Source organism: Mus pahari, chromosome 3 (genome assembly GCF_900095145.1).
Source record: "Mus pahari chromosome 3, PAHARI_EIJ_v1.1, whole genome shotgun sequence".
NCBI classification, from domain to species: Eukaryota; Metazoa; Chordata; class Mammalia; order Rodentia; family Muridae; genus Mus; species Mus pahari.
This window is the reverse complement of record NC_034592.1, coordinates 115,151,418-115,178,436: the sequence shown is the minus strand read 5'-3', so window position 1 is coordinate 115,178,436 and position 27,019 is coordinate 115,151,418. Positions and strand designations below refer to the sequence as shown.

Sequence of the window (27,019 nt, the reverse complement as noted above, 5' to 3'; positions counted from 1 at the left end):
TGGGGCCTTAAGGGGGTTTGAGGTTCAGCTGCACCTTGAAGTAATGGATCAGAAATGCAGATTTGGGGCGGAAAAGCTGGCTCAGCAGTTCAGAGTGCATGATGCTCTCACATCGGACCCAGGTTCAGCTTCTGCCCCCAACCACTTGCAACTCCACCTCCAGGGGATCTTGTGCCCTCTAATGGCATGCATACACGCAGACACATAAACAAGAATAAAATACTTTTTAAAGCTGCTGAATTGGTATCACCACCCCAGAATCAGAAGCTGTGCTGTAGACACAGACAAGCAGCACATTGATGGACTTCTGCTGCAGCCTCCCTGGGAAATACTCCACCTTCTGACCTAGTGGTGTTCCTGTCAGTTGTTCACGTGCTCTTGTAGCGTTTCCCAGGAATTTAAGTCATGTTTCTGATTTGAAATGAGGCCAGCTGAGCATCTGACAGCCTATCTTAGGAGACTTCATTGTCACCTGCTCAAGACCCCAGAGCAGCATTGTCCCAGTCAGCACTGCAGCCTCACTCTTACATAATATGCTCACCTCAGGTGCCAAGCTTAGGTTCAGATTAGGGTTTAATAGAGAGTGGACCTCAGCATGAGCCTTGACTTCTGTCACTTGCCAGGAAGAGCCAATGGGTGCAATGATCAAGATTTTTAAGTGCAGTGGGCCTGGTGCATACCTTTAACCCCAGCACTCTGGAGTCAGACAGAGGCAACCAGATCTCAGAGTTTGAGGCTGTGCTTTATGTAGTGAGTTCAGGCCATCCAGGGCTACGTTTGAATGACAACCCCCCAAAGAATATAAATATGAATACATATATGTATACACATACATGTATATGTATTCAATTCAATGTTTATGTTATGTTACCCTATGATGCCTTACTTAAAGTCTGAGCCTGTGGTAAAATGGTGTTATTTGGACTGTTTAAGATGACATCCATTCTTAGTGGCACAGTAATATCTCTTTATCCTTACAATATATTCCTAAAATTTTGTGTGAGGAATTTCCATAAGTCTACAGCTATTTTCCCTTTGATGTACATTTGCACTAAAGAGGACCGACACATTTAGTGGCTCTGTGCTCCAGACCCCTCCATCCTGGTCATTAGAACGACATGACAGTGGAGGGTGTGCCCTGGTTGTACTTAGGAGGCCCATCTCCATCTTGTCGCCCGCACCCTACCTGCTCTTACTGAGGTCACTGTGGCTAAGATGGCCAGGAGGGTGTTTTTGACAAAGGAGCACACCAGGTTCTGGGATTGCCCAGCTGCCAGCTGTTCTTTGGCAGGACTACTTCCATTTCCGCGTACTCTTTGTCTCTGGCACAGAACTTACCAGGAGGCTGTTGAGTCCCTACCCCAAGAGTCAGACCACTGACAAGGCTGTCTGGGGCAGCTAAGGATGTGTGTTTAGCCTGCAGACGGCAGGGGCATGATTTATACTTTACCTTCAAATACTGTGAAAAATAGTGATTAAGTTCTTATGCTAACTGTTAACTTAGCCGACACAGTCGGCTTCCAGTAAAAAGTCATTGTGATTTGATTAGTTGCATTCAGTTTGAGAATGTGGGCAGGAGATTTTATGGGGAGTTTACCAGGTTTCTGAACCTTTAAAATGTATTAGAATATTTTAAGTATTTTATATGATTAATGAGAACATTTATTATAGATACTCTCATATTGTAACTTATAACTTTTTTGATACATATAGATCATTAATATGATTTTAATATTTATCTTATAACTAGGACAGACTTTAACTCTTGAAATGAAGCAATGGAATAATGAATGAGAATTTGAAACAGGAGGAGGAGGAGGAGGAGGAGGAGGAGGAGGGAACTACACTGCTGTTTATTAGGGATCCCATGAGCTCAGTCAGCAGGAAAGCAGGAAGCCCAAATCCCCACTGACCCACCTCCAGGGGGAGAGGAAACAGTAGCAGGAACAGTATTGGGGTGTTAGCACTGAGGCCAGAGCAGCAGGAGCAGGGGGCATGGGAGAAACTGGTGGCTCCAGCCATGTGCTGTCAGCGATCTTCACAGAGATTCTTTGCAGGTGCGGCTGTGGGACTCATGTGCTGCGTGTCTATGGAAAAGACTGCTAAGCTGTCAACTAGTGAACCGCCTCGGTAGTTCCCGATGCCGTGATCATGGTTTTGGTCTCGTTTCTTTTAGGTTACCCCTGTTTCAGGCCAGTGCTTTTGCATTTTTGGCCCCTGCTCGAGCCATCCTGTCTTTAGATAAATGGAAATGTAACACCACAGGTAATTGCAGTTATTTCCACATATGTCATTGGGGTCCTTTAAAGCAGGTGGAAAGGGGGCCTGGACACCTGCCAATAACAGCATTCCTTCCTGTATTGAGCATAGACTATGCCATCCCGTAAGCAGCTTAGAATGCTCCAGTCTGTGGACCGTGCCTGTTTCTGTCTTTACATCTCCTCTTCATCCCTAACCTCAGGGCGAGCCAGGGCCAGAAATGACCTCGTTTGCCAAAGAAGCCGATAAAATGGGGATAGGATGAAAATATTTGTGCTGTTTTCCTACCTCTCTCTTTCAGTGGATTTTATACCTACCATAGTCACTCTCTCGCTGCATCAGCATCCCTTCTCTGAAACATCTTTGCTTTTTAAGGATCTGGCTACTGTGGTTTTCTGCAAGTGACTTTCATTCCCCTTCGTGATGATTGCAAAGAGCCTTATGGAGCCTGATAAACTCAAGGAGATGAGAAAATCAGACTTGTACTCTCAGAGCAGTTTATATTTTGACATTCTAGGAGCCAAGCTTTCCTGGTCCCCTCGCCTTCCCTGCCCCTAGGGGTTACTTTGTGACCATGGATTTTGTTTAGGAACTGGAAAAGGCCCCACTTTATCTAGATTTTTCAAACCTCAGCCCGACATTTGCTTTTGGGCATTTCAGGTAGCTGTTTGCAAAGAGTGGTTTCTGTGAACCTGGCACTGGCTGGTAGCCCCACTTCAGTCAGCCTTTGATACACTGAGGAGCTCTGTCAACCAGTACATTTGGTTACTTAGTACTGGGAGTCCATCTCCAGTAAGCCCTATTGTCTCAGGTTGAGTCTTAGGAATTGATACTTAATGCAATGAAGAAATAATTAATGGTTAATAAATATGTGCTATGAAACATTAGTGTCACTCCAAAGAAAATTCTCTTTCCTTTTTGTTTTCAAGAGATTACAGTTGCCAATGGAACGGCAGAGCTGTTGGAACACATCTGGCACCCCCGAATCCAAGAGGTAAAGCCACTCATTTCTTTCTACCCCTCATGCTGACTGTACCAAACAAGCTGCAGTTGCTTTTATTGAGTGCCTTGTGTTTTCAGCTACTGGAATGCCTATTTCTACTGTCTGTTGAGCTTCATGTCCCCTGTCAGTCCCCAGGCCTGCCTGCTTGTGTTGTCCAGTGTGATGGCTGAGGCTTGTTGGCACACAAGAGCAGGTCTGGCTGCTTTGTGTCTGTGTGGTGTTAGCTGTCCTGTTGCTGTGTTGGAATGCTAAAGACAGCTTGAATGGAGAAAGTTCACTGTCCAAGGCTTTGTCTGTTGTGGTGGGGAGGTCATGTTTCAGCTCATGGCATCCAGGAAGAGAGTGAGGAACACAAGAAGGGACCAGGGCCGAGTTCCCAGACACACATCTCAGGGTCACTTCAGCTAGGTCCCATGTCTTACTAATGTTTCATGTTATGAGCTGTCATTAACTGTTGTCTCTGGAAACAGCATGATGGACAACCCCAGAGGTGAGCTCTACTAACACAGGCATTTCAAAACAAGCAACTTGTTAGTCACACCTGCTTATTGAAAGAACTAAAGATAATTTTGGGGGCCAACGTGCATTTAAGCAGAGCTGACTAAAGCTCTCCCCAGGTACAGAAAACTAGCTGATGAATACGTATATATTCATTGTGTCAACCATGAAATCTTTAGATTTAGTACAAATGTCACTTTATGTGACAAGGACATTCTTTTAAATTTTTGTCAGTAACTCTGTCTTTTGAATGTCTTTCAGGGGCTTGGTCTTTTAAAGATGTCTATACTGAAATATCTCACAGGGCTGGATTGACAGTATGCTCATCTGAGAGCTCACAGATCTGTCCATCTCACCATGCAGTGGAGAAAGCAGCAGATTTGTCGTTAGTTCCCATTTCTGCAGTTAACCTTATAGCAGCAATATCATGTTAGTGTGCTTGTCCTCAGTTACCTCAGCAGCGATGTCATATTAGTATGCTGGTCCTCCGTTACCTCAGCAGTGATGTCATGTTAGTGTGCTGGTCCTCAGTTACCTCAGCAGCGATGTCATGTTAGTGTGCTGGTCCTCAGTTACCTCAGCAGNGATGTCATGTTAGTGTGCTGGTCCTCAGTTACCTCAGCAGCAATGTCATGTTAGTGTGCTGATCCTCAGTTACCTCCACGGAAACCTTGCTTGCAGGGCCCTGGGAAGTATCCCAGCTGTCATGCTGCTGTATGATAGGACTTGTTGCCTTGAAGAAATGTCAGTTGTGATTGCAAGTAATGTTCTGAGTGTTTGACATCACTCTCAAACTTTACCCTTTTCTGTTTCAGATCCAGGGGGCTATCATCATGTCCTCACTGATAGAAGTGGTCATTGGCCTCCTTGGCCTGCCTGGGGCTCTGCTGAGGTATATTGGACCCTTGACCATCACACCCACTGTGGCCCTCATTGGCCTCTCTGGTTTCCAGGCAGCAGGAGAGAGAGCCGGAAAGCACTGGGGCATTGCCATGCTGTAAGTGTTCTAAGAGAACTCCAGGGGTCGGGGACAATTTTTACCACTATGTGGGACAGCCTGTGGAGTACTTGAAACAGTCACACTAACTTGAGAATGAAAAAATCTATTAAGACAATGTTCTGACACTTGACATTTTATTCCCATCAGGCCAGGGCTAGTTAAGTGACTGTTTTAGAGTTTGAGACATGGTAATGCTCATGTGGTTCCAAAGGCAGACAGCAGTGATGTGTGCAGATGGGAGAGTTGTCAGATTTGTTCATGGTGTGGTCCTTGGCTCCTGCCTTCTGAGCTCATAAGAAGCCTCATGCAAGTTTGCTGTGCTGGTACAACACATTGTTTAGCTGAGGCTGACAGCAGAGAGATGTGGAAGGCCACAGCCTCTCACAGGGCCCGCTTGGGCAGTGTTGGTCCTTCTTCTGAATAGAACCAAATGCATTGGAGATGTTGATCAGTAGTGTACATTAATGAAGACATGTAGGACTTTAACAATCTTCTAAGAGAGAATTCACATTCTTTTTTACATGTGTAGAGTAGATGTAAGGATTATATCATAGGTGAATGCGTCTGAGGTTCTGTCAAAATTTTACCAACTAATAAAAAATTTAAAACAAACTAAAAGTATTTCCAATTTTTTGTTTTGTTTTGGGAAATATTTCATATTTAATAAGAGCATTTATTAATTTCTTTTACTGCGCCTTTGTGTTTTGTTTAATGGTCACATAGAAGGTAGAGACTAGTGTTCTGTGTGCTTAACAAGTGAAGAGACAGAAGCACAGTGAGGCAATGTGTCTTGCCAGAGTCATACAGCTAGTCAGACAGAGGTCAAGATTCTCAGAGTCCATGTAGCCTAACTGAGAGAGACTCAGTTCATGCTCACTCCTGCCTCAATGGTGTGCAGGCATGGAAAAATACCCACGCATAATTCTTCATCCTTTCTTACTTCACTGAAGGTTGGTCAAACCCTCTCCATACAACATGTGTGTGTGTGTGTGTGTGTGTGTGTGTGTGTGTGTGTGTGTACACTGTTAAGGGATTTAACTCAGTTAGTACTAGAAAGCTAACAATGTGTTTATAAAACATTAAAAATTAAGACTAGTAACAAAAAGATTAGGGGAAAAACTCATAGGAGTTTAAAAGCACATAAAAATTTATATAAATAATTCCTAGTCATCAAAGAAATTGGAGCAATTGCTAATGATTTAGTAGGTGACAGTAGCAACGATAATAACTACGTAGTTCTTAGAGTGTCCTGGAGAAAGTACATGTAAGCTTTTCTCTCGGGTAAATCACGTGTCCTAAGTGGGGGAAATTAATATAAAAGCAGAGAAAACAAATAGAAGTAATACCCAAAAGTCATCTGTCTGAGCTGAGAACCTTACAGACCTGCCTGGCAAGGCTGAGTGGAACAGAGTATGTGTGCACAGATGCAGTGAGGGCTGACCCTGTAGACCAGAGAGATCTAGACCTCAAACAGTGAAATTCTTCCAGAGAAATAGAAATGGTGAAAATGGACTCCTCATACTGTCCCCTGCGAATCCCTTTAGGAGCCCCATAACATCCACAGTGTCCTATGGGAGAAACACATGGACTTATAGCCACCCCATAAACTCTGCAGCTAACTCTCCCAGCGCTGCTCCACAGTTTTAGGTGGGACACACCCCAGGTCCCTCTCCTGCCTTTCTCCATACTCGCAGTTTGTTATACTCTCTTGCTCCCCACTGCCACATGCCACCCAGGACAGATTCTGCATCTGTGTTCCTCCCTGGGGCTTTGCTCCTCTTTGATCCCAGTTCTCCTTGTCCTGCCCCTTTCTGACCATTTCTAGTCCGATGCAGGGCTTAGCCCTCAGTGTCTCCCAGGATCCTCCCTCTGTCCCTCTTTTGGAATCCCAGTGTGGACTCAAGCTCGACTTTTATCAGGTCTTCTCTCTCTCTCTCCGTGAGTCTCTTAAATGTATTTGAAAAGAGAGTACTACAGTGCAGGTGGCTGTTGTTCGAAACAAAGATAACAGGTAGGATTGGGACTCTTGGGGACATTATAGATAGTGTCATCTTGAATAAATAAGCAGTTTCAAATACTATGTTGGTTTTGGTGGTAGAATTTCTGTTTTGTTTTTTTGTTTTTGTAAATTTCTCTGCCCCAGAGGAACTGAAGTGACTTGGGTCTTATGAGTGCTCTTAACCTTGACCTAAGCTCTCAGACTTCAATGGGTTACCACTTCAGACTTCAATCGCCACCACACGGGCAACCTGTGCTCAGCCAGGCTTTGCACTATACCTCATTAGACATGCGACAAGGAAGTCAGTTTTCATAGCTGGTAATCCTTTCTCAGCAGTTGGGATTACTAAGCTGAGCTCTGAGGACACTCTCCTTGTCATCTTTACCTTAGGCGGCAAGTGAAAAAAGTCACTCCAGAAAGGGTTAGACAGAGTGCTAGGTGCTCACGCACATCCATCCTCCTACCCCTGATGATACGATCGATCGACCCACCCTGGAGGATGAGAAATGGCCTCCCTTTTGCCAGCAACTTGGGCCTTCAGGTCAGTCCAGGTATCCTGCTCCTGGAAGTTCAGGAAGATGAGGAAGTTTTGTAGTCAACCCAGGCAGCCTTGCCTCTACAACAAGTATAGAAGAAATAATTAAACCCCAGGCTACAGGTCTAAACCTTACAGTCAAGGAGGTCTGAGTGAACGGCTGGCTTAGTGCCTATGGAATGAGCATGCTCACAAAAGGCGCCTCTTAGGAAGCTGTGCACTTTCCTCTCTTTTTTAACTTAATTTTTAAATTTTTTTTTTAAGGCAGGGTTTCTCTGTCATCCCTGACTGTCCTGGAATTCAATCTGTAGACCAGGTTGGCTTCAGACCCATAGAGATGTACCTGCCTCTGCCTCCCAAGTTCTGGGATTAAAGACATACAGCACCACCCAGCCTGTGCACTTTTCTTGAATATTGAAGTTTCACCTTTCTTTTTTCCAAAATGAATTCAATATGAAAAAAATCAAAAAATAAGGGAAAGTGGGAAAAATAGTCACCAGTCGTTTTAAAATGTGAAGCTGTTCCCTGGTGGCATTTGGATCATGTCCTTCCTTCTCCCCCTTTGGGGTGTGGGGGGCCATGTGTGCATACTTCTCTCCCACTGGTGTATGCGCACATGCGTGCATACTTCCCTCCTCTCGGTCTGCACAACAGTCTCTTAGCTGCTTCAGGCCGGCGGCTAGTTGTGAAAGACTCCCGAGGAGTGTTGTATCTATCATTTCCTGCCGTGGAGTGAGCTTTCCCCTTCTCTGGGTTTTCTTACTTTAGTCAGTATCAAGAAACTCTAGGCCAGCTGCTTGTGACATTTTTCTCCAGATGGGTATGTAACCTTTCCAAATTGTAGTGAGAAGGATCAGCATTGCCTGCAGGTGAAGAACTGAATACATGGAATCAATGGAAACTTTAGCTACAACAGCTTTTAATTTTATGAATTTTCTTTCTCTTCTCAGGACAATTTTCCTAGTGTTACTCTTCTCGCAATATGCCAGAAATGTTAAATTTCCTCTCCCAATTTACAAATCCAAGAAAGGATGGACGGCATACAAGTTCCAACTTTTCAAAATGTTTCCTGTGAGTAGCCAATCATGTCACCCTCACCTCTACCACAGCATGCCTTTGTTTACACGTAAGACGTTGGGTAAAGGAAGGCTATAGGGAGACCCTCCTACATCTGTAGTGATGACACTGAAGGGCCTACTATCCCAGTCAGCACTGCCTTGAGGGCTAGATGCCGTCTGAGTAAGGGTCTGGTTCCAAGATAAGATCACATTATTTTGCAGTGCCACAGAAGGACTCTTGTCCATGGCTCTGGGCTGTGACCCACATGGTCTCTGCAGGCCCGTTACCCATTCTTCTCTTACTGACCAGACTTTGGAAGGGTCCAGTGAGTTTACCTGCATAACCCTCTCAGAGCAGTTCCACTGAGGCCGTTCTACACAGTACTGATGATGGCGGGCTGGGGGGGCTGGTTCCACAGTAGGAAGGGATATTTTACCCAACGAAGATTCTGCCCTTGACCACTCCAGATAATCCTGGCTATCCTCGTGTCCTGGCTGCTCTGCTTCATCTTCACGGTGACTGATGTCTTCCCTTCCAACAGCACTGACTATGGCTACTATGCACGCACAGATGCCAGGAAGGGTGTACTTCTGGTAGCCCCATGGTTTAAGGTTCCATACCCATGTAAGTATCAGGAGGGCCCAACTGAGAGGGGCGGGAAGCAGGCGAAGAATTCTACATAGTGAAAAGCCTTTTTGGAATGCTCTTTACGTAGACATTTTTTTCTAATCATTTATGTGGGGTGTGTGTGTGTGTGTGTGTGTGTGTGTGTAGAGACAGGTATGTATATAGGTCAGAGGACAGTCTCAAATGTGGCTCCCACCTTTGCCTTGTTGAGAATAGGGCCTTTTTGTTGTTGGCCACCATGCACACCAAGCTGACTGGCTGTGCTGTGAGCTACAGAGGTCCTCCCTTTCTTTCCTACCTCCTGTCTGGAGAAGCACTGGAGTGACAGATATGCAGTACTATGTGGGTTCTGGGGATTTCAGCTCATGTCCTCATGCTTTGCAGAGCAAGCACATGGCAAGCGCATTACCCACTGAGCCTTCTCCTTAACCCTAAAGCTGGAAGGTGGTAACGGCCACTGTGCATTAGAGAATTAGTGGAAGTTCTTTTACCCAGAGGTCAGTCATCCACACACAGTCACTGACCTTCAGACCCTGTTAGGCTCTGAAATCCTAACAAATATGAACTGTCACAGCAAGGATTTGAGGGCCACTGCTGAGAAAGACAAGCACAAAGCTCCTTGGTACCAGAGCTGGGAAAATGAGAAGACCTGGAGATTAGCTCGCAGGCCGCTCCTGCCTGGCAGAGTTTATGTAACCGTTTTACTTTGGTCACAGATGTATAGGTAAACTGATACTTAATGGCAGCCGGAAGCTAGAGCTTAGGCCTCAGTATTGGGTAACTCAGCTCCCCAGATCTCCTGAGTGACATGCAGTGTTCTCCAGATCCCAGCTCTGAACCGTACTCACCAAAACAGTACAGTGGCTGTAATGCTGGTCCCACATTTTGGGGTTTTCTTAGAGAATGAGCTTAACCAGGTTGAGCCAGTTACCCCATTGAGCCGTTTTATTTTCCTATTTTACAATGAGAAACCTAAAGAGCAAGGAAAGCCAAGAATATTAAGGTTGGGTCGAGAGGACTCCTCCAGGCATGCCGAATGGTGGTAATGTTGGCAGTTCTCTTTGTTCTGATACTTTACAAAAGCTTTAAACAGGCTTAGCCTTCTAAAATAACATTCTCATCACGTGGCGTCTCAATGTGGATTTATATATGCTATCCTGTTTCCAGAAAAAATGTGCTTGCTTCATAAACATCCCTATAATCCAAGAGAAAATGAGACTAAAGGTTACTTGGTAAGGCGCCATGCGAGGACAGAGTGGAGAAAGAGCTTCCTGAGAGGAACTCTCCAGGGTCCTCATGGGGCCTGTACATGCGATGGTGCCACTGAATAGCCAGGTGTGGCATCACTGAGGGCGACTGAGCCTTCAGCTGCCTGCCAAGATCTAGCTATCTTCTACTCAGTTGCTCTGAGTAAAAAGCCACCCTCAGCCCTCTGCACTTCTCAGAAGTTTGGATCAGAGAGAGAGTCTTAAAATATCAAGCAATGCTCTCAGCCTTCAATATAGGAAGACTGCCTAGATTAATGCTAATATACATACTTCTGGTCCGAGATGTCAGCAGTGCCAAGGTTGAGAATCTGTTGTACCACCATGAACAAGTTGTACTTAAGCCAGGCACATGTCCCTATAGATTACCAGCTCTGGGAGGCTGAGGCAGAAGGATTATGATTTTGAGATCACAGACAAACTCAAAACTAGTAGTAAACAAAGATCTAGTTAGAAGGATCTTTAGTAACTATATCTATCTTTTATTGCCAGTATGAATAGACTCCTGATAAACTCACTTGCCCTACTTCTTGGAACTATTTGGAATGATAACCCAGATGTCACACAGTGGGGAACTATGAAACATGACTCTGGGGCAGGAGTCAACCCTGTAGCTCTGGGCGCTCTGAGATGACCAGGAACAGTTAAGACAGGAAAGATGACATTCAGAGTGAAATGTGCAGACCAGGGCTGGAGCCTGATAAGCTGTAAGGCAGAGGATCAAAATGGGATGTGAGTGCACATATGCAGAATGAAGACAGGCAACGGGCTAGAGAGATGGCTCAGTGGTTAAGAGTTCTTCCAGAGGCCTTGGCTTCTACTCCCAGCAGCCACTTGATGGCTCACACACCACCTGTAACTCCAGCTCCAGTGGGGAGCTGATGCCCACTTAGGGGCACTGCACATACAAGGTGCACCATCATCCATTCAGGTGCACTCAAACCAAAAAATAAAAGTAAGTCTGGAGAAACTTAAAAATATTTCAAACTTAAATGTTAATATAAAAGATTTTTAGAAATCAGACTTAAAGACCTCAAATAAAAGGAATTTAAAGCGTACTTCATGAAAAATCCTCTTTTTCCAAACTGACTGGGACCCTAGATGTCATAGAATTAGATAGTTTTGGGGCTGGAGAGATGGCAGTGGTTAAGAGCACCGACTGCTCTTCTGAAGGTCGTAAGCTCAAATCCCAGCAACCACATGGTAGCTCACAACCATCTGTAATGAGATCTCATGCTCTCTTCTGGAGTGTCTGAAGACAGCTACAGTGTACTTACATATAATAAATAAATAAATCTTTTTTTTTTAAAAAAAGAATTAGATAGTTTTGGATTGGGAGTCTATATCTGTATCCCCAGAATACTGAGGGTAGGACTAAGCATGAAGGTCGTATACATTTTGCCCAATGACACTCAACCTGAAGGTTATTATACACAGGCTTTTTTTAGTACAGCTGCATTTATTTTATTTTTAATGTATATGGATGCTTTGCCTGCAAGTGTATCTGTGCATTATTTTCTTTCCTGGTGCTCATGGAGGCCAAAAGTGGGTGTTGTATCTTCTGGAGCTGGAGTTATAAACGGTTGTGAGCTGCCATCTGGGTGATTGGAATCAAACCCAGGTCCTCTTAAAATCCAGTGCTCTTAACCTATGAGTCAGCCCCCCATGTACCTGCATTTTGACTGTAATCTAGCACAGAAGAATAGATTTGGAATTTTCCACTTGTGATGTCATGTTCCTTTTTTTTTTTTTTTTTTTTTAAACCACCAGATTTTAGAACATTTTCTATTTTTTAGTTAGGAATGTGTTCAACTGAAAATGGTCAAATATAATAGGAGTCTTTCCTCAAAATCAGGATACTAAAGGGAAACCAGTGTTAACATTGTAACAGCCAAAGCTTATTTCAGAACTCCAAATGTAACTTGACATATAAGGCCCTTGAACCAATCCTGAGAGAATGTGCAGACCGGCAGGAGCTCTCCTGCTCCAGGCTCCAGCCCTGGTCTGTGCATTTCACTCTGAATGTCATCTTTCCCGTCTTAACTGTTCCTGGTCATCTCAGAGCCCCCAGAGCTACAGGGTTGACTCCTGCCCCAGAGTCATGTTTCATAGTTCCATACTTTGTGACATCTGGGTTATCATTCCTAATAGTTCTAAGAAGTGGGGCAAGTGAGTTTATCAGGAGTCTATTCATATTGGCAATAAAAGATAGATATAGTCACTAAAGAACAATGAGTTAACTTTTCCTAACATTATTTGATGTTTATTTATATACTCTGACAACAAACAAGCCTGCCAGTAACGAGGTGGTAGAGTCGTGGCACACTTGACTGTCGGATTAGAGTAGCTGGTGCCAGTTCCTTGTTCCCTGATTCCTACCACTGTACTATAAACCCCCGGGACAAATTTCTATTCTAAGCCAGGAATGTTATCCTAGCCCTATAATCCCCATACCCTGGAACCTGAGGGAAGGGGCTTGCCTAAACACACACACACACACACACCAGAATATCCAGGAACTCTATTTCAAAAAACAAAAGCAAAACAAATTTCTGTTCCACCATAGCAGGCAGTGTTGAACTACACGTTAGTAGAACTGTGAGGGAGAGAACTTCCCACCTCTTCTAGCCACGTGATGGCTTTCTTAAGATGAGGTGGTCAACTCTCATCCAAGGCCCCAACGCAGTAACCTTCCCACACATCTAGTGTCTTAACGATTTAAGATTTAAAAGTAGCGAGTTTCTAAGAGCTTCAAAATCCTGCAGAGCTATTGCAGAGTTCCCTGAGATCCTTCTAACCTTTGCCTGCCCCTGAGGTAAGTGGACATGTCTCTCATGGCTGTCTTCCCTCCTCAGTTCAGTGGGGGATGCCCACCGTCTCTGCAGCTGGCGTCATCGGCATGCTCAGTGCTGTCGTCGCCAGTATCATCGAGTCCATCGGCGACTACTATGCCTGCGCCAGGCTTTCCTGTGCCCCGCCACCACCTATCCATGCAATAAACAGGTATGGTCCAAGAAAGACCTGCTCATCTAGTCTTGGGGAAGAAGCCCAGAGCTCTGGGTGATGGCCAAACCAGGATGGCTGTTTGTCTCTGGCCAAGTCACTGATCTCAGCACCCTACTTGTCTCATGGTGGCACAGAGCAGCATCCTGCCTCCCTTCCTCCCAGTCTTTCCAGCTGAAAGGAGAGGTGGATACATCGCTCATGAGTTTGAAGCCACTTACACATGAAGCTCAGCAAAACAGGCATACATGTTGCCATTCTTTGCTTGGCTTTGAAAGTAGACACATTGTCTACTATGATTTCTGTTGTCTTGTTTTCCCAAATGCTCACCTCACCCTGCCTCTTCCCAAGAACTCAAATTTTAGGTTGATTGTAGTAGAACAACATCTTCATGGTTATAACTCTGTAGAGTTATTTCTGAGTTGAGGAAACTGTTTTTCAGTCCTGGCCTCCATAGTCAGGCAGATGGCAGTACATTTTTCTTGCCTCAGACAGTAACTGCTGTAGGTGTGTCAGTGGATATATTTCAGTTGCCCTTCAGGGTGATCTGTTCACAATCATGATTCACAGAAACAGACAAGGACAGGGAGAGGTGAAAACTCTGAAGATTAAGAGTCCGATGAGCTGTGGGGTTCGAACTTTTTTAGCTTCTGGAAATGATTGGGGAATTGACCATAAGGAAGGTACGAGAAAGGAACACAAGGCACCCCTCCCTGTCGTTGCCCCTCCAACAAAGCCAGCATGACTTGTACCCAGTGTGGGCAGGGGCTCTGAAGGCTTGTCACAGTTCTCTCAGATAGAATTGTTACATGTGAGGAGACTGCTCATTTTAAATTATATATATAAAAAAAATCAGTAGTTAAAAGCACTTTTTCCTAATGAAACTGTCTTAAAAGCAAAGAATCAAACTGATGCATCTCACTTCAAAGCACGGCCGATGCGTCTTTTAGATTCCTTTGATTTCGTTTGAATAAAGTATTTGTGTCTAATGGGCAGTGTGGAGCTAGCCTTCTTAGAGCTGCTGAACATATGGGAAGTTGTTCTCAGCCCATCAGGGAAGGGACCTGAGATCCTGCAACTGCTACTGTTTAGCACCCCGCCCCTCCCAAGGGGGCATAATTCTTGTATGTTTCAAACATTAAGAGCTGGTCGCAGTGTTTCCCCAGGAATGACGGTTTCTCTTTCTCCCTCCCCTCTTCATCTTTTTTACTTTTCTACTTTTAGGGGTATTTTCGTGGAGGGTCTTTCCTGTGTTCTTGATGGCATATTTGGTACCGGGAATGGCTCTACCTCTTCCAGTCCCAATATTGGAGTTTTGGGAATTACAAAGGTATAAATGTTTTCCTAATTAAATGGCTGAGCATCTGTTTATTTCAATGATGGGTCTGACCTGACCCTTCCCTTGTGATTATCTTCCTTCCCCATCTCTTTTTCCCCTTGGATGAGTTTGGAGTGCCAGCTAGGAGACCTCTCCTCATTGGGCCATCGGGGTAGCAGGCATCTGGGTATAGCTGTGGCGTCCTGCAGTCTCAGACATTGATTAAGCATCTGTCTGTGTCAGGCCTCTGTTCTAGGTGCTTGGGTGGGTGGTGCATGTTAAAAAAGAAATTTGGAGTTTACATCTGAATGAGGGAAGACACCAGAATTCAACAGAGCATGTTGAATGAGAGATGCCTGTTACTACAGAAAACCATCTGTCACATTAAATAACGTCTCTGACTTCTGGGACAGAATCCCTTTTCAGTGAAATCTGCGGCATCACGGTGAAGCAGATCCCAGACTTGACTCCTAAACTGACCTGACCCTACAAGCCCTCTACCAGACCCTAGTCACTGACATGTAAACCTACAGCTGTCCCACCCCCAGCCCCACTTCTGTAAGAAGGAGTCTGCTCTATACCTGTCGGCTTTATTATGCACAATTAAACTTTATGTCCCAGTTGCCTTCAGCCAAATAGTGCTGCTTGCCAGGATGTTGAGGAGTACTGGTTGGCCCAGCAGCCATTGGATGTTGTGTAACTAAAGACTGTTAAGATGGGTTCCCCTTTCTTTATGGGTTGCATGAGTCATACGTCTCCTTACCTGGGAAGCCAATCCGGAAGCCTTCTAGACCTGTTTGACCTCTAGCTCTATGCAGGATTCTATAACCAGATAAAAAGAAACCCAGTACTGTTTGGTTCATCTTGATTACAAATCCGGGTGAGAGGGAGCAGCATCCGGATGCAGGAAGCACACCTGACTTGTTTGTTGATCTTCCCATAAGAGGCAGGGCTGATGTAAGCTCAACTTCACGTGTGCTGATGGCACCATCTGCTGCCCATTGCTCCCAGTACATGGCACAGAGGGAGGGAGACTTTATGGATACTTCCTTCAGTGCCATTGCTGGAGTGCCAAGTGCTGCCTACAAAAAAGGCAGCAGATGTGGAGCCTGGGGAGCTGAAGGTATGGTGGGATGGGCACAGTGTGGTTAACCAGCCATCCCTGAGCCTCTGTTTTCTCATAAGCCTATGGGCAGATAAGTAGTTATAAATAGGCAGGTTGTAAAATTGCTGAGATGGCCTCTTGTTTAACAAGCATTATAGATGCCACAGAACAGCTAAGGTCACTGAAAGGAAACAAATACCCTTGACAACATGACTGTGGTGGCTCAGGGGGTGACTGATCCTTGAATGAAGTGGCACCCAGCAGCACTTACTTTGTTGTGCAGAGGAAATGAATCCATGAGTGCAGTTCCCAGGAGGTCAGAAGGTAGCCTCAGCGCCGCTTGGTGCCAAGCTCTAGGCAGTTGTGAGTCTTTAAGCATGGGTGCTGGAAGAACAGGATGCGCTCTTAACCACTGAGCTAGCTCTTCAGCCCATCATTTATATTGCTCGAATCCCTTATTTCTCCAGTCAGAAGCTGTATCCATTCAAGACGTTCACAGTAAAGTCCCTAGTCTCCATCTGCCTTAGAGCAGGGAGGTGGGGCTTGGAGCAGAAATATCTATGTGACCCTAGCTCTGTGGCCAGCTAGGAAGGCTCCCTGCTTGGGGTAAGCGGGTATGAGCTCTGCACTATATTAGACCTCTCATCCTGCTAAATGGCATGGGACAAACAACCTTTATGAGTAAGGTACAGCTTCTACGTCCTGTAGTTCCAGGTCTAGATCCACGCTGTCTAACATGATGGCCGGTAGCTGCATGTAGCGGTGTTCACTTAAGTAAGTTAGTGTTAAGATTTCCCTTACCCAGTCACGGTGACTGGCTCAGTCATGTGCTAGTAGACAACAGCACATTCAGAAAACACTGTAGCAATCTCCTGGACCGGCAGGGCTGGGCCATTGAACCAGACTTGGTTTGAACAGAGACTGGTGTGTGGCCCACCGATCTGCCTGCATTTTATGGCAGCTCTGCTGTTCCAGCTTTTATCCAGTTACTTCGTTCCTTGACTTGGAATTAACCTTCTCATCAGAGATGAACTACCTTCTTAAGTGTGGGCCATGTGCCCCACAGAGAGGACAACAGAACACAAGCAGGAGGGCTGCCCTGGCCCCATCACTTTTTCTCATCATGGTCACAGCAGGTCACCTCTTTGGTCTCCCTGCCTTGATCTGTAAAAGTAGCTTGCAAGATGTTAGAATGTATCACTTGATACCAGTTTAGCATGGCTTTCTGGCATGTTCCAAGTACCAGCTGTGTTACAGATACTTTCAAAGGAGCAGTGGACAAGCAAACCAGCAGCCAGGCTCCGTTTGCAGTTTTAGGTCCCTTCACCATACCACCTTTTGTGGTCAGACAGCATGAGAGGAGGTGCTTCCATGAATGGAAGGGTGCTATATACATGACTCTGGGAGGCAGAGTCACAAAGACTTCTGGTGAACTGTTTTGGGTGAAAAGTCATATGAAAAAAAGTGGGAAAGAAGCTGGAACAGTGTGTATAACTGTTGCATCCATGATTCCAGCCCAGGAGGTCATTTCAACCAGTGGCCCTGAAAGCCCACACTTGGCAAAAGCACTACATCCAAGGAATACATAAATCTTAAATCTCTAACTCCTGACCCCTGGGGTCACTTGTTCACAGCTGAATCAGTGAACTGAGGTGGAGGAGCACCAGGTGGAAAGGACGGGGCGGGGGGTGTCTTCTGTTGTCTCTATAGTCCCTGTTAACAGAAAGGTTAAAGCAGCCTAGATCCTGTCCTAGACACTGCCATATTTTTTGCTGGGCCCTGGGAGACTGCGTTGAAGAATGGCGGGTAAACCTGTGTCTGCAACTGGTATGTCCACAGGTTGGCAGCCGCCGGGTGATCCAGTATGGTGCAGCTCTCATGCTGGGCTTGGGCATGGTTGGCAAGTTCAGCGCCCTCTTCGCCTCCCTCCCAGACCCTGTGCTCGGAGCCCTCTTCTGCACACTCTTTGGTAAGAGCCCACTTCCTTGGTAACAGGTTTACCATCACGTGCTGTTCTTCATGTTGGCAGACTCTTTAAAAATCAAATGTTTACTGTTGCTCTTCGCACACAGACTTTTTTCTACACAGGCTTCAGTCTTCAGACCCAGTAGAAGTTTTGTGCAATAGAAACTCAGCACTCAAAATCTGGACCATAAAAACACATGCAAAACACACTTGTCTGAGAACACTTAACTTTGCACTGAGCACTGTGCTACACAAATGCAGAATGAAAGCACTGTTCTAGCTTCACCAAACGCACTCAGCATAAAAGGTGTAAGTCACCTTCCACACAGTAACTAATTCTTTTGTTTGTTTGTTTGTTTGTTTTTTTGTTTTTTCCAAGACAGGGTTTCTCTGTCTGTTTCTCCCTGGCTGTCCTGGAACTCACTCTGTAGACCAGGCTGGCCTCGAACTCAGAAATTCGCCTGCCTCTGCCTCCGGAGTGCAGAGGTGACTCCCGAGTGTAAGGTGTGCCCCACCATGCCCAGCCAGTAGCTAATTCTTAATGGAAATCTAACAATCAATCTAATGGTTTCCACTTTAAATTGTAAAAGATGGTGCTTCAAAACATAAAGATTTGCATCAGTGTCCAAGCTAAAGATATGTTAAAAATAGAAGCAGTCACTAAGAAAATTATATGAAAATTAAGATAAAAATCTAATCTTTTAAATTTAGAATTTCTATTTAACTTAACTCAGATATATTGTCCCAATAAATGAACCCCTTTCAACTGACATTTTCACAGTGGGACTTTGGATTTGATCTGCACCTTTCAGATACAGTCATTGTGGACATGCACCAGATTTCTAATGAGGGTTTAATCAAAATGCTTAGAGAAAGCAAGAGATGGCTCAGCACTTAGAGCATGGGCTGCCCTGAAGGAGCCTGGCTTCAATTCCCAGCCCCCACATGGTGACTCACAACTCGTTACAGAGCATCTGACATTTACTTCTGGCCTCTGTGAGCACCAGGCACACACTTGGTGCACAGACATAAATGTGAGCACCATACTTCCATACATAAAATTTAAAAAAAAACTAAGCTGAACCCTTGTCTGTCTACTTGATGTAAAGAAAACGTAGTGTGATGCTTGTGTGTGATGTGATGATTCAGGTCAGAGATGGGTGGTCATAGTCTGCCTACCCTCTCTTTCTGCTACTGTGCTGGTCTCCAGGCTGATTTCTGAGGGACAGAGAAAGGACACATGGGAATCTATTCTCAGCCTCCAGGGTAGCCTGTCAGTGTGCCGTAGATGAACTCAGTAGAACTGTGTTCTGATGCTTCTCTCCAGGAATGATCACAGCTGTCGGCCTCTCTAACCTGCAGTTCATTGACTTGAACTCTTCCCGGAACCTATTTGTGCTTGGATTCTCCATCTTCTTCGGTCTTGTTCTTCCAAGTTACCTCAGACAAAACCCTCTGGTTACAGGTAAGAGAAAGAGGTCTTAAATCTCCTGAAGGGCAGTTGGGATTTCAACCGTAGAGTCACAAATAGCTCTTGTAATGGGTAGGGACCTTGGAACCTCAGGGTGTGTATTGCTGAATGCTTTTTCTCTGCCCTCCTTCTGAATTATACTCTGATTATTATTTCTCTGGAAACCATCAGAACATCCCATAGATATTAGCATATGCCTCCATACATTCTACGGGGTGCCTTCGAATTGGTGGCTAAGGTCTCACTGTTTTGTTTTGGTTTTGTTTGTTCACTTAGTTGGTTGGTTTTTCAAGATGGGGCTTCTCTCTAGCCCTGGCTCTCCAGGAACACTATCTTTTCTTTTCTTTTCTTTTCTTTTCTTTTCTTTTCTTTTCTTTTCTTTTCTTTTCTTTTCTTTTCTTTTCTTTTTTTTTTTTTTCACTTTTTCTGCTTTATCTTACATGTGTGAACATTTTCCTTGCATTTGTGTACATGTTCATCAGCTGCATGTAGTGCCAGAAGAGGGCATCAGCTCTCCCTGGAATCAGAGAAACAGAAGCATGAGAGGCACCATGTAGGTGTTAGAAACCAAACCTGCCTCTACAAGAACAGTAGGCACACTTACCCAATGAATCGTCATCTCACTGGCCCACAGGGACTTGTTGTTTAAATGGGTACCTCTCCTTTGGCTCTGTAAAACTTTTGATTTCTCAGACGCATGCTGAATTAAATTGTATAATTCCTTAAAACTCAACTTCGCAGGCTCTGATAAGTTTTTTTGTTTTCAATTCAAGAATACCTATTTAGGGCCTAGAAAGATGGCTCAGTGGTTATGAGCTTTTTAAAATATTTTTTTTACATTTAATTTATGAGCATGAGTGTTTTGCCTACATGTATGTATATGCACCACATGTGTGCCTTGTGCCTGAGAAGGTCACATGGGGCTTTGGATCCCCTGGGACTGGAGTTAAAGACGGTTGTGAGCTATGTGTGTTCTTGGAATTGAACCTGGGTCTTCCACAAGACCGTCAAGTGTTTCTACTGGCAACTCAAGTCTGCTTCCAGCCCTGCGCCCTGTGAGCTCTCAGTAGTCTTGTAGAGGCCCGTGCAAGCAGACACACATCCACACAAGAAACAAGTCGCTAAAGAGAGAGTGCCTATTCAGGTCCTACTCTTTATAACCCTGCTGTCATGCAGCATGGACACAGGAGGAACCTTTTTAAGAAATATTTGTTACTACTGATGTATTTTACAATTGAGTAATGCAGGACCATTTGTTCAAATATTTTACCTACATAGGCTCTCATATGTAGTCCAAATTGGCACTGAACACACTTAATAGGCAAGGCTGACCTTGAACCTTTAATCATTTCCTCCTTCTCCCAAGTGCTGTGGCCACAGGCATGTACTACCTACCATACCTGGCTCAAAATGACTAGGCAGGTAATCTACATTTGAGGCCAGCCTGCTTACATAGTGAATTTAAGGATGGTCAGGGCTCAATAGAAAGACCCTATCTCAAAAAAACAAATAACAGCGATTAAAAAAAAAAAAAAAAAAAAAAAAAAAGACATGCATTTTTAAAGTGGCATGAACAGCAAGGCCTGGTGGCTCTTTTGTAATCCTAGCACCCAGGAGGCTGACACAGGAAGATTGCCATGAGTTTGATAGCAGCCCCAGCAATGTCATGAGTTCCTGGCCAGCCTGAGCTATATATAGGCTCTGCCAGACCTCCTCGTAAATATTGTTATAGTTTTATTATTCGCCTTGTAATTTTTGCAGCATTAGAATAGCCGTTTATTAAAAAGATTTAATTTTATTTTATAAATATGTGTGGTTTTCCCTGTGTGTATGTCTGCACCCTATGTGTGCGGTATCCATGGAGGTGAGGAGACATTGGATCCCTGGGAACTGAAGCTGCACTTGGTTGTGAGCCACCACGTGGTGCTGGGAAGAACAGCCAGTGCCTTTAACTGGGGAGCCATCTACTAAGCCATTTTTAGTACTGAATCTTTTGTAAGTTCATAGAGCACACCTCGGTACCTCCACAGTCTATTACAGTGTTACAGTCACTTTACGTGGTTCATCTGCTGTGCACCATTGTTAATACCACAGGGTTCTTGCCACAAGTTGTAGTAGCTTTAAATGTTACTGGCAAGAGTATGTACACGTGTACAACTGAGAGTTCCAGAGATGTCCAGTCTGCTGCCTCCTCCTCCTAACTTAATGGTGATTCTGTTCTGTGTCCAGGTATAACAGGAATTGATCAAGTACTAAATGTTCTTCTCACCACTGCTATGTTCGTAGGAGGCTGTGTGGCTTTTATTTTGGACAATACCATCCCAGGTATGTGCTGTATGTTAGGCTTGTTAGATGCACAAGCAGTTCTGGAGGAAGAACAAGGCCTCAATGTAGCCCGGGTCTTGAGCTTTCTCACCTGCCTTTGCCATAGAGAAACAAGAACCACAAATAGTGCTCAGTGACCCTTGCCTGTGAGTGCCAGCTGGTAGGAGGATCCTTCAGCCCAGGAGGCCAACCTGGGTAATATAGTGAGACCCTGTCTTGGGAGTGGGAATAGGAATAAATCAGTTCAAAGCTGTCACTGCTAAATGCTGTTTTCTGAAGTGGTTGAGGTGGCACTCCATCCAAATGACTACCACAAGACAGCACATCAGGCTGAGCCTGCTGCTCTGCATTTGCATAGTCCTGGGCTGCTGTAAATCTCTTAGAGATGGCTGCTGTGCTATTGTTAGATGCTGCCTTTAAGGACAGATGACACAGTCCATCTGTCAGTGTCTCCCATTAGCTCCTCCGAAGTCTTGTACATGAGACATTTTAATGTTGGATTGGTTTTTTGTTTGTTCGTTTGTTTGTTTTGCTTTGTTTTTTTTTAAAGAATTATTTATTTATTTTATATATGTGAGTACACTGTTGCTGTCTTCAGACACACCAGAAGAGGGCGTCGAATCTCATTACAGATGGTTGTGAGCCACCATGTGGTTGCTGGGAATTAAACTCAGGACTTCTGGAAGAGCAGTCAGTGCTCTTAAAGATTTATTTATTTATTATATGTAAGTACACTGTAGCGTCAGATCTTGTTAAGGATAGTTATGAGCCACCATGTGGTTGCTGGGATTTGAACTCCAGAACTTCGGAAGAGCAGTCAGGTGCTCTTACCCACTGAGCCATCTCACCAGCCCCAGTCAGTGCTCTTAATCACTGAGCCATCCCTCCAGTGGGTTGTTTTAAGGGACAATCTTAAAACCTTCAAATCCAAGAACAAACCAGTAAGTACACTTCCCATCCCCCATATCAAACTGGAACAAAACACTAAAAGCCTAAGTAAGTCCAGTGGCTCTTTGAAGACAATGTGTGGTTTACATTGTCATTTTAGAGAGCCATTTCATGATAGATTGTGAAGAAGGCATGGTGAGGTGACTAGCCAGCCAGCTAGGAGGCTGGATCAGTGATAACCAGGAAAGCAGTGAAAACTGAGTCCTGTAAAAGGACAGGGAAGACACGAAGTCACTTGACTGGAAAATGGGGATAAAGAGGAATAGCCGTCCCCAACTTTTTATTTTAGCACTTGAACAGCTAAGTATCTTCCGCTCCTCGGGTTTTCTGTTGTTGTCATCGGGCAGGTTTGGTCTCTAGAATGGAGGGGGGTGTGTGCGTGTGTGTGTGTGCGTGTGTGTGTGTGTGTGTGTGTGTGTGTGTGTGTGTGTGTGTGTGTGNGTGTGTGTGTGTGTGTGTGTGTGTGTGTGTGTGTGTGTGTGTGTGTGCGCGTGCGCGCATGCGTGTGCATGTCTGTCTGTCTAACAAGCCTCATTGCTAAGATAATAAGTATTTGTTTTGTGTTTCTGTGTGTGCGGAGCAGGTACCCCAGAGGAAAGAGGAATCAAGAAATGGAAGAAGGGCGTGAGCAAAGGAAGCAAGTCTCTGGACGGCATGGAGTCCTACAATCTGCCATTTGGCATGAACATTATTAAAAAGTACCGATGCTTCAGCTACCTGCCTATCAGCCCCACCTTTGCCGGCTACACATGGAAAGGCTTTGGGAAGAGTGAGAACAGCCGGGGTTCAGACAAAGATTCCCAGGCCACAGTATAGCCTTTGCTGTGCCCTGTGGCCTGGCCACAGTGAGGCATGTGTCTGTAGTTCCTTGAGAATAACAAGAAGATATATGTTTGTATATCTACATGGCATCCTGCTCCTCAGAGCTAAGACAGGTTGCACGTCACTCTTCTGTTGTGGGTGGTGATTGTGTCCAATATGGTGTCTCGCTTGTGTCCTTATTGGTCCCTTACCCTTTCTGTGTCCATTGCTGGCCATGGTCACTGAACTTGAAATCACAGCCCTGCCATTGGAGTGGGCGTTTGGAATCCCTAGTGCTTCTGCTTCCAGTCCCCTTTGCCTTCCAGTGCTCTCTTTCCTACAAGCTGCTTCGAGGTCCAGGGGGTTCTGCTTCTTAAACACTATGTCCCATTCTTCTCATGTGACCTGAGCCTGAACCCTGTGGAGACCTCCTCTGGCCAGGGGGCCCCTGGTGTCCTCACTTTGTTGGGATTCTGTTATCCCTGATACCCCAGGAGCCTAGATCTGACTGAGAATAGTGACATGTCTGCCTTGTGACCATATGTGAGTGTGCAGAAGGTCCTGTATAGCCGCCACTGACTGGGTGAGGCTATATAGGAGACTGACAGGGAATGGAAAGGTCCTGACTCACTCCCTCCTTGTCACCCTGGACCCATCCAGGCCAGCGCACCTTCTTTCTTACTAGTCTATTTTACCGGCTGAGACACCCTATTTGGCATTTTCACTGCTGGCTGGTGTGATGGGTATAGAGTGCCCACAGATAAGTCTATGGATGTCTTGGCTCTGCTGTCCTGTACTTGCGTGTGTTTTATTCCTATTTAATGTTATTGACTATAGCGGAGTTTTGAAATCAGTGTTTTCCGTGTGAACTTCCAACCTTGCATCCTTTTCCTTGTCCTTACTCTTTACTCCATCCAGAAAAGAACCAGCATCTGCAAAAGCCGTGGGTGCCATCAGGGAAGCCTCTCGTGTCGGCTGTTGAAAGCCAGTGGCAATTGTTGTGGCTGTGTTTTGTACTGCTCTATACCATGAAAGTGTAAATACTGTAATGTCTAATCTATTTATCACAACTGACTACTGGACCAGGGCCCAGAAACGTGGGTCAAGTTACATGTGAATTTGTTTGGTGAAGAAGGGAAGCTGGGACAGTAACAGAGCGTCACCACATGGGATGTGCCATTCTCTAGCTAAGGTCATTCCTTCCTTCCTTCTGTTTCAAATCATTGCTGCCAGATCTGGCTTAATAAGACTGTGAGTGGGTTGTCAGGTCACATGTCCACTAGATCTTGATTCTTGCAGGAGGGAAGATTTGACCCCTTAGTGAGATAGCCTGTGGGACTTTTAAAAGAAGATAGTAAGGAAAGCAGCCATTGAGTGCCCTCTGTGAAGAGTTCTAACTTGGAGAACAAATCTTACAGACAAAAGACTTGTACTAAATTTGGCTTTGGTTTCGAAGCCAAGGGAAAAGCTGAAGACATGAGTAATGATCTTGCTTCATGCGATTGTACCTCTTCTGTGGCTGTGGACCTGACTGAACTGTGGGTGGCAGTGGGCATCCCCATCACTCTTAGCAAGGTGTGGTTCTCAGTGCCTGTCATTGGTGTGTGTTTCTGTGCCCAGGCTGGCTCAATGTCATCATGTTGCCAGGTCTTTGTGTTTCTGCAGCCCTCATGACCCTTGAGAGTTTGGGGTTGCAGTAACACCTCAGAGCCACTGCATTGTTTTGCCAAAATCTTACTCCAGATTAAGTACAGAACTTGGTTTCTAACCGTATTTAGTTTTGTATGTGTATTCAGACAGTTAGTGTTTTGGAAGCACACTGGTGAGTAGCTTTTTACCCCTCCTTCCTTAGCCAGCCCGTTTGACTGACAGCTCTCCTGCTCTGAGTTCACTCTGTGCCTCCATTTGCATTTGCTTAGTTGATCCAGTTTCTCTGTTCTGACAAGGTGGAAAACTGGTAAGTGTCTCAGATCTGCAGTATTGTGGTGCTCCTGTGAGCTGGAGCAGGAGTCCACACAGAAGCATGAGAAGGGCCTGGATTACAGGGCATGTCCTGCCACCTATGCCTGTATTGCCGAGTGCCGCCCGAGTTCTCGGTTTGGCTGTAGTCTGCGCCGGGGCTTTCACCATCAGTCTGGGGCATGGGCTCAGCAAGTATTTGTGTGGCCAAGGAAGTGCTAGGCCAACATCTCCCGTTAGAAGCAGGGATTCTCCTTCTTGCTTCATCAGAGCCAACTTTTGATATTCTTGGAGGGGACAGGAGGTGGGAGCACAGAGAGGAGTAGCCTACGAATGTGCCTCTTGTCAGTGGGGTACTGTCTGCACTACTCTGAGTGATCGTTACCTTGTAACCACTAGTAAGCTTTGTCCGTGCAGCTTGTAGTCCTTCCAAACATATAGGGAATGTGTGTTTATGTACCAGATGGGGACTGTTGAGGGGATATGGTGGCTCTGTGATCTGTTTGTCCATCCGTGTCCAGTGTTGACCTGCATTACTGGAACTTGGAGCTACTCTGTTTGGTTACCAGTGGACTGTTAGAAAGTATTTCAGATGTGAGCATCTTACAGGGCATTCCATCCCGAGTTCTCACAGTGAACACCTGCCTCCTCCCTCTCCTGAGAGCAAGCATTTGTGTCAGCCACAGGGAGCAGAAGTATTAAGGGACGAAGTGCTGGTAGCTACCCTGTGGGGAGACTCCCTAGGAAAGTAATGGCCACCAGGCTTCATGACTTTCATTCTCATTTATAAGTTAGACGTTGATTCACTAGAACATTTATGCTCAGACTCTTTCTTAAGAGGGTGTCCAGTATTAATTTTGATTGGGATTAATCCAGGCAAAAAAAGAGGCTTTATCAGAGAGCGGAGTGAAGCATTGTGGGTCCTCCCCGTGTCCCATTTTCACAGTAACAAATTCACATGCAGGATTTACTTTATACTGTAGAATACTGACTTTCATGATGACAACTTGATTTATGCATGAATATCAACAGTATTTCCATATAGTAAAATAACATTTCTGCCCAGGATAATAGTCACAGTTTTCCAGGGAGGGAATGATATAATTTTCATGACAATGTCATGTGCTGATAGAATTTCTCCATTGATGAACCTCTAGTATGTGTGTATACTTTATTTACCCATGTGTATATTTTATGATCATGATCTAAGCTGTTAATTCTTTCATTCATGTCCCTGCTGAGACACTGATATTAGCAACTTAGAGTTGGTGAGTTTAATCTTCAGTCATACCAGCTCCACAGAGATGAGGCCTCAGTCCAGAACCCATCTTCATAGAAAAGCAGCAGTAGCCTGCAGGTGGCTGTACTTGGAACATGGTGTGATGAGAGGGGCCTAATTATCTAGCTGTTACTGGACACCAGCTGTGCGTACCCGAGCATGCCCAGTGCATGTTGGGTCCATGCACAACTTCTGGACCCAAGCTTTCACCAAGCTCTGGCCTCCAGGGAGCTGTGTCTTTCTCCATCCCGTTAAGATTTGGACACAGATAAGACATCTTCCACTTTCCATCCTTCCTACGGTCAGAGCCCCAGTAATGTGAGAAGGCCCCGTATATGGCAGCATTCAGCTCTCATCCATGAAACCCCAAAGCACACTTGTGCTGGGCTTCCCTTCAGCAGCCTCCCAGACCACCCCATCCTTCCAGGATGCTGTGTGCCCGGTCACCACTCTGATACCCAGCGTTCTCGGGTTGCTGTGTCTCCAGTGTTAGAACCGACGTTGCCATCTGCTGCCATCAGACAGTCCAGTGAATCCTTTTCTGTTCGTTTCTAACAACTTTTATTTGACACATTAAAAAATTTCTGACTGTCCTTAAGA

General features: G+C 45.2%; 1 protein-coding gene across 3 annotated transcripts in view; it reads left to right on the top strand.

Annotated features, from left to right (window-relative positions):
• The window catches only part of Slc23a2 (solute carrier family 23 member 2), a 90,013-nt gene extending 66,726 nt beyond the window's left edge, over nucleotides 1-23,287 (top strand). For 2 of the 3 annotated variants that reach the window (XM_021192548.1, XM_029536182.1), the window contains exons 6-16: nucleotides 2,177-2,265; nucleotides 3,189-3,253; nucleotides 4,576-4,757; nucleotides 8,245-8,365; nucleotides 8,821-8,977; nucleotides 13,101-13,248; nucleotides 14,473-14,578; nucleotides 17,511-17,640; nucleotides 18,964-19,101; nucleotides 21,337-21,432; nucleotides 22,964-23,287. In XM_021192548.1, coding sequence (XP_021048207.1) covers nucleotides 2,177-2,265; nucleotides 3,189-3,253; nucleotides 4,576-4,757; nucleotides 8,245-8,365; nucleotides 8,821-8,977; nucleotides 13,101-13,248; nucleotides 14,473-14,578; nucleotides 17,511-17,640; nucleotides 18,964-19,101; nucleotides 21,337-21,432; nucleotides 22,964-23,196 — 1,465 coding nt within the window. In that variant the 3' untranslated portion in view covers nucleotides 23,197-23,287. Of the gene's footprint in view, nucleotides 1-2,176; nucleotides 2,266-3,188; nucleotides 3,254-4,575; nucleotides 5,012-8,244; nucleotides 8,366-8,820; nucleotides 8,978-13,100; nucleotides 13,249-14,472; nucleotides 14,579-17,510; nucleotides 17,641-18,963; nucleotides 19,102-21,336; nucleotides 21,433-22,963 lie in introns of those variants that run through there. The other variant, XM_029536183.1, reaches the window with a different exon arrangement.
• The last annotated feature ends 3,732 nt before the right edge of the window (nucleotides 23,288-27,019 follow it).